This window comes from Diadema antillarum, unplaced genomic scaffold (genome assembly GCF_040938485.1).
Source record: "Diadema antillarum isolate AM-2024a unplaced genomic scaffold, OU_Dant_1.0 seq00001677_RagTag, whole genome shotgun sequence".
Lineage (NCBI taxonomy): Eukaryota > Metazoa > Echinodermata > Echinoidea > Diadematoida > Diadematidae > Diadema > Diadema antillarum.
The window spans coordinates 200,001-207,510 of record NW_027272372.1 but is presented as its reverse complement, the minus strand read 5'-3'; the positions used below and the strand labels follow the sequence as shown (position 1 = coordinate 207,510).

At 37.8% G+C, this 7,510-nt stretch overlaps 1 protein-coding gene across 1 annotated transcript in view; it reads left to right on the top strand.

Annotated features, from left to right (window-relative positions):
• The first annotated feature begins 4,640 nt into the window (after positions 1-4,640).
• LOC139711639 (uncharacterized) overlaps positions 4,641-7,510 on the top strand; it is a 2,897-nt gene continuing 27 nt past the window's right edge. The window contains exons 1-4 of the mRNA XM_071623498.1: positions 4,641-4,814; positions 6,388-6,444; positions 6,695-6,862; positions 7,382-7,510. The exon at positions 7,382-7,510 is cut by the window's right edge and continues 27 nt beyond it. Of these exons, the coding sequence (XP_071479599.1) occupies positions 4,641-4,814; positions 6,388-6,444; positions 6,695-6,862; positions 7,382-7,510 (528 nt within the window). The remainder of the gene's footprint in view (positions 4,815-6,387; positions 6,445-6,694; positions 6,863-7,381) is intronic.

Here is a 7,510-nt window from a genome sequence, read left to right as displayed (position 1 = left end):
AGTGATGTCAAAATACAGGTGTAGCATTTTTTCGTATTGATACATTTATTTTCGTGATGATGACACGACCGTGACAGTCAGATTATGATCACCTTGGTTACCTGTAGATTCCTGCAATAAGTCTTTATATTTATCATTGTTTGTTTGCTACCCTTGTATTTTTGATGAAAACAAAATATGAATCTACCTTCAGGAAAAAAAAAAGTCACAATCATGCTGTGATTTGAAAATAACAATGTAGGTTGAATTTGAGAATGATTATTTGATCACGTATTAAACACGTGGAATTCATTGGATTCTGTATGCGGATTTTCAAAGCTAATTTGAGATGTTTCAAATATCATGGTGAGTAGTAATTTGAAGCACATTTTCGAATCAGTCGTTCACTTGTTAGTGTCTAATAGTTCATTGTAACTAACCATTGACTGGAGAGTTTGAAAACAAATACCTTATTGATTTTAAGAGGATTGTATATCTCTGACATAATTTCATTGAATGTTTCAAGTATTCCACTGTCTTGGGCGGATCGAGGTTCAACGTTTCTTTATGTGTAATATTGATGTCGAGTGCAATGAAGTCTTTTAGACTGATATGATTGTAGTTTATGACGGGTTCCAGCCATTTACTGCGCCCCGACATCTACAACAACTTGACATGCATTTGATAACTTGTGGTCTTTCTTAGTAATCTTGAAGCTTTAGAATAGAGTTTGCGAGAGAGCAAGTATACTCTGTTACGCATTTCTTTCTGTCCCCTTCTATGCTTCTTAAGTTTCAAGTTTTCTTGTCGTCTTGTCTGCATTGTTTTGGTTTTCGTTGAAATCTTGTCATTAGAATTGCCGTGTTTGTGAACATAATTATTAGTTTGTGCATTATACAACGCAACTTTGTTATCATAATTTATTGAACAGCGCATTCAAATATATATTTGAGATAGATTTCAAATCTGGCTTCCTGCGTCTTTGATCATTAAATTTTGTCGATGTGTAGCTGAATGCGCGTGAATGCGTTTCATGATGATTGACAGAAGGAAAGAAAGTCAGAGAAGAGAATGGGAGAGAGAAGAGTGAGAGATGGAAGAACCACTGACTGCCGATGTTAGGGGAAGCGGAACTTTAGAGAGTAATAAAAGTGCACTTTCGGTATAGTGGATTGTCGAGAATTCCTATCCAAAGACTGGTTTGTACGATTCTACCTCTAACTTCTCTCTTATCACAGATGAAAAATCATAATACAGTGTGTATGTATATCTTTCCCCGATATTTTCCAAATTAAAATGTAAGGCTCCCCATGATGACGCCATTTTCTCGCCTTCTTGATCGCCAGTTACTATGTAGTATCAGAATAGAGAGTGACGTCTACAGGTTTCTCCAAGTGAAAATCAAATTTCCATATGAAGCAAAATGTGTTTCTACAAATATTTTGCTGGTATTGGACTCCTTTATTCTAAATATTATTGTGTCCAAAAACAAAATATTAACACAAAACAAAACAAAAATGGTCATTCAATTACATACTAGTACCACATGTTTTATTATAGGTTATGATATGAATGAGCAAAATTAATGAATGAAATGTGTAAATACACAAATGATTTTTTTTTTCTTCGATCATTTCATTTATGAATTCATTCACACATTCATTCGTGATAGTATTGTTAGTGTGTTACCGTTATAACATCCAATCGTTGAATGCATGTAGCTGGAGAAAACGTTTGGTATTTTAGCAGAGTGAATACAGTATGCAGTATTTCAGTTTGTCGTTCACATTGCTTAGCTGAGGAAAGGCGGGGCAATGGCTTCTGACAATATTGCAAGCAAAGTCCAGATCGGCTCGACCCTATCGATAAACACCTGTTACATCTCTATCCATTCGTACATTCTCCGTTCATCATAGGGAAAAATATGTTTCATGCTCTTAAAGGTAACGACAGTTTCTGTTCAAGCAATCAAGGGTTATTGGAGTTTGGGACGCCGAACCATGCAGCCATGCCTAAAGCTGAATATCTTTTATTTTTGTGCTGTAACTTTTGAGTGGTATCGAAAAAATTCCTCCCTTTTATTTAGTTCTAAAGTGGGCACTGCTGGAAATTGTCAATATCTTATATGCATCCGTACATGGGACTTTATGAAGCTCTTTTCATACATTGTCTTCCTGCACAACGTATGCACAGGCAAAATAAATAAATAAATAGATAAACAAATCAATGAATGAAAACAAAATAAATAAATGAATAAAACAAAATAATGAATCAATAAATGAATCAATGAATGAATAAAATGAATATGTAACTAAATGAATAAATGAATATACGTATAAATAAATGAACAATGCATAGAAAAACGAAAATAAACAAACAAATTAATTAATTGATTAATTAGTTAATTAACAAAAGAGACAACAGATAATTGAATAGTATGAAAGCTATTCAGTCCTTCGCTACATTATGACGCATACGGGTGCCTTTTCGAAGAGCGATGACCACACCCTTAACCAGAACGATGGTTACAATGTTCAGAGTTATCTGTTGACGTGGTTTAACATCAGGCTTTTTTTCCTTATCAAGGTCAAGGTTCGTCCCTATCGAGAGCTCTAATTCTCACACGCACCTGTATCCTCTCGTGAAATTTGCGACTTCTCATAATTGTTCGCGGACACCGTGCTGTTGACACCACTCCAGACGTTGGTTTTTGGCCGCTCGACTTCAGTGACGAAAGCTAGGTGAGAAGGATACATTAACATATATTAAGTTCATCCGACTGTGTTGTAATTCCGTTGATTCTGTTTGGAGGGCCTGGATCCAAAAGGAGCAAATCCGTTTTGAGTTTGAGGGATAAAAAATCATGAATATTTTGGGAAAGTTTTCCTCCCGTTTTTTTTTCAGCCTTTTATAGGCATTCTAATTTAAAGGACAAAGCTTTAAGACTTTAATCATGGTTTGCCGGGTTCATAATTTCGTGACGACTTTTTGGTGGCAAAGCAACTGAAATTCAAATCTATATTTCACATTGAAAAAGGATATTCAGTAACCCTTTAAAATCGAGCTCCTGATATTGAAGTAGATCTATTACTTTCCAGCGCCAGAAACTGCCGAAGTCTTTATAATTGAGTTGCGTCGCTGAAACAGAATAAAAGATTGCAGTCCCTTGTTTAAGACTGCTTGATATTAGCGCATTATACATTTATATAATTGTGGCATCATGGCTAATTACATGTATGTCATGGACCTTAAAGGTACTATTTACCATTGGGAGCAGTGATTTCTAAAATGTTCAAAATATCACATTTGATGTATATGTGTAGGTCAGTTGTATCACAAAACATCATGCCGTGTAAAAACTTCGCTATAAAGCCTAAAATAAAAGGAATTATCACTATTTTTCTCGATAAATCGTAACATATACTGTAGACGGTTTAGTCTAGAAACATTTTTGATTATAACTATTGTTCGCATTTTGCATATTTAACAGCACATATCATTAATATTATACAGATTCGATTTTTTTCACTGATTGTTTCTATCCCTAACTCACAATGTAGAAGTATTTTGAAGAACTAAATCTGGGTTATTGTTTCATCTGCAAATGGTAAATTATGCCTTTAAGATCATGGGTTTGAATTTGAGAGAGCGTATCATACTTTCGTAGACACCTAGACTTCAAGACTTCCCTGTTTCATCCTTCTATACCCATGGACATTATCGACCATGGAGCCAGACCTGCCAAGGCTTGCGTCATAATTGTTGTCTATCTTGGATGCCATAGTCTCCTGTCTAGTTTATTCTATATCTATGCGACTTTTTTAAAGCTTTTATTGTCCTCTAGTTTGTGAAGTATACACTTATTATTCGCCCAGCTGTTTTGATCAGACAACAAATCAAGTCTACTTCATTGCTAATGACACAGGTTCCATGACATTTGCTCCTGCGACAATACTGTTACCATTAAAAATGTGCACGCTAAGCCAAACATAAATGATATCCACAAAAATAGCCCTAAACCTAATCCTAATCTTCGCTACATCAAGCTAAGCCTAAAATCCTATCACAACCCTAACCCTTATTCCTTCATTGGAGAAAATAAGATAGGAGCTGTTGTCGCAGGAGCAAATGTGTCACCAAATGAATGACACATCAGTTGTTTTTCTTCTTCTTCTTTTTTATCATTGTAAAATTACTATTATTATCATTGATATTATCATAACAATTACTGCCATCTCTGTTGCCATCATTATCATCATCGTCATTATCACCATCATTATCATCATCATCGTCGTCGTCGTGTTCGTCGCCCTTAGGCCTCCTGGTAGATGAAGTTCGAGTGAACACGCTCATTGTTTTCTGTTTTGTGATGGAGGTGTGTGGTTTTAGATTATGAAAACTCACTCTTCTCATTATGAATTTTGAGACCACATTAATAATAATAATATAATGCTTTCATATAGCGCGATTCAACACAAAACAGGTTCTCAAAGCGCTTTACATAGTACATAAATGACCAAACAAAGTAACAACTGAAAGTGGAAAACCACATAACGGTATAATTCCAATATACTACTAAAGTTACTGAACATTGTAAGCTAAACGAAATATTCTCTCATTAGATCGATTCTGCTTGGTGAAAAGAAGAAGAAGCTATCATTATGGGAGAGGAGAGGAAGGTACGCGACGATCCACCTCCGATCGAGTGGACTCCGCTAAACATCGCCTTGGCGCAGATCGTCCTTGGGAACCTCATGATCGTAGCCGCGGTTGTTTCGCTCACCTATTATTGCGCCCTCGCCACTGTGTCTACGGGCATCTGGGTCGGCGCCGTGGTGAGTGTCGAACCTTTCCGTACATCCTGTATATCAATGAAGCCAAGCCATGAACTTCATCTATCCGCTTGCATCTACTTCTTGTTTTTGTCTTTCTGTCTTTGTCTCTCTGTATGTGTATAATCATGTGTCTGTGAGTGTGTGCGTGCGTGCATGTGTGTGTGTGTGTGTGTGTTTGTTTGTTGATGTGTCTTTATGATGAGCTATTTCATTGCATATTCAACATGCATGCCATCATGAAAATTCTGATGGTACAGGGATGACGTGAGTATTACTGACGTACTGTAAAAGTCTGACGTCACGCCTTGTTCGCCTTTGTTCTACTTTGCTACTAGTGCATACTTTAAGTGTACAAGATATCCTCAACTTTTTTTGACGAGCCAGCACCTTCACTGTTTTATCAATATGAAAAATAAAGGCCACATCGACTGTCTCGTCGTCGTCTTCTGCCATGAAGTGGTATATTTTCATCTCTTGCTTTCGGGAAGCAACATTGTTTTAGAATTCATCACGCCATCTCAGTATCTCGCACTCTCATGTTCTTTTCTTGTTCTCTCCCTCGATGTAAGTGCATGTGTGATTGCATATGTGTATACATGAGACTGTGCTTGTAGTTATTCCATACAGAACGTATCAAAAAAAAAGAGAAAGGTAATCAAAATTTGGAGGGTTATATTGTCAGCTATGAAGAGTGCAATGTTGATTGTGAGGAAAGAAGTACTCTTCCTCTTTCCATTGATACCTAATTATGTTGACAAATGTCATGCATGACTGAGCACATGAACTTTAAAGACAACAATGACGAAATGCACTTTTTCCAAGTTGGAGTGTCACACGAAGGAACAATGGATGTGTCATTGAATGGATAGGATCTAATCCATTTTACTCTCTTCATATTCAAGACGTAGTTTGTCACTGCGACCTATGTGTTGAATATGAACAGAGAAAAAATGGACTTTGTGGGTTGGTCTACAGTGGGAGTGACCATGTTATCGGACAGCTTGGTGGCCATGTTAAAGGTTATGGACCATAAAATGTCAGAAGAAACCTTAAAAACAAACCTGCATTCGTACAGGCTGGCCTGATTATTTGGTCACTTTCATTGACGGATCTCATCCATTCAGTGAGACATTCATTATTCCTTCATGTGACACTCAAACTCGGAAAAAGTGCAATTTGTCATTGTATCAACATACTAGTAATTAGGCATCAGTGGAAAGAGGAAGAGTTCTTCTTTCCTCACAACTATACATTGTGCTCTCCAGAGCTGACAAGTATGAAATGGTAGCCCTCCAAAGTTGAATTACTTTTTTTTTTTTTAGACGCACTGTATATCTCAGTAATCTCCTGCTCATTGGCACTTGGCAGATTATCTATTTTATGGAAAATCCACACGACTGTCATTTTTTAGATGATTTTCCTAAGGTATTCTACCAAAAAAAAAAAAAAAAAAAGAAATCCAACTGACTGGGGTCTTTATTTAGTTGGTTGCTTGTAACTCGTCTCGGCCAGAGAACATTTTCCCGAAAGGTTGTATAAAGTTTATAAGAATCCTCTCCTTTTCTATCTTCAGGCGCTGTGCACTGGGGTCGTGGGCGTGGCCGACGCTCTCCGTGAGAATTCTTCGATGGTAAAAAAACGCTGTTCTGTTTTTACATCGACTTCATTGTCGAAACTCCGTCCAGGTTATATATCAATCCCATCGTTTATTTATCATAAATGTTCCTCATGCAATCGCGTGAATTTCGAAGTTAATTGTGTGACTGTGTGTAATAGTTTCATCCCCAAGTTTGTTTGTATGTTAATTTATTCAGTTGTATATTCTAAAGCCCCGTATTTTCGCATTCCTCGTCACTGATTGGTTGCTGTCTTTTCTACAGAGGAGTGCTTACGTCATAATGCTGATCTGTAGCATGATTCTGGCCCTGGTCTTGCTGGCTGTTGAGGCTGGAGCGTACCTCATTGACTGGCAGGACTGTGAAATGGACCGACACTTCGCCGTGGGTCTGCCCCACCACAACGCCACCGCCTACCCACCAGGATGCGTGGTGAGTCGCACGTTTCTTGAATCAATGATGCTACGTTTTGCACCATGCACGGCCTGCGCCACGTTTTGCAAAAAGTTGGGGGGGGGGGGCAATTTATATTTCTGCGGCCACGGCAACAAGGCTTCAGGCCACTGTGGATCTCTTTCTTAAGAACAGTTAACCATCGCACTGAAACTTTGACGCAAATCCATATTTTGTAATTTGTGTGTTGTTGTGTGTGTGTATGCATTGCCAAATATTGATATAATGATAATAATAATAATGATAATAATAATGGTAATAATGATGATAATAATGACGATGATAATAATGATAATAGTAATAATGATAATGATAATAATAATAAAAGGTAAAGAAGAGAAATGTATACAGTCTCATGCAGCTCCATACATTTTCCAGGCGATTCCATGACAGACATAACAATTTTGCACGTCACTATTTCAACACTTTAGAGAGATTCTTTGATATGGGTGGTCCCTTGCCGTTTCCATGACAACCCCTCTTCTTCACCCCCTTTAGGTGGAGTGCCTCTACTCCCACGAGGCCCTGGGAGCGTCCGGCGTGCTGGAGTTCGTAGCTGCCGCCGTGTGCATCTACTACGGTGCCGCTTCTCTCAAGCGGCTCAAGCAGGCGATGCAGGCCGACCCC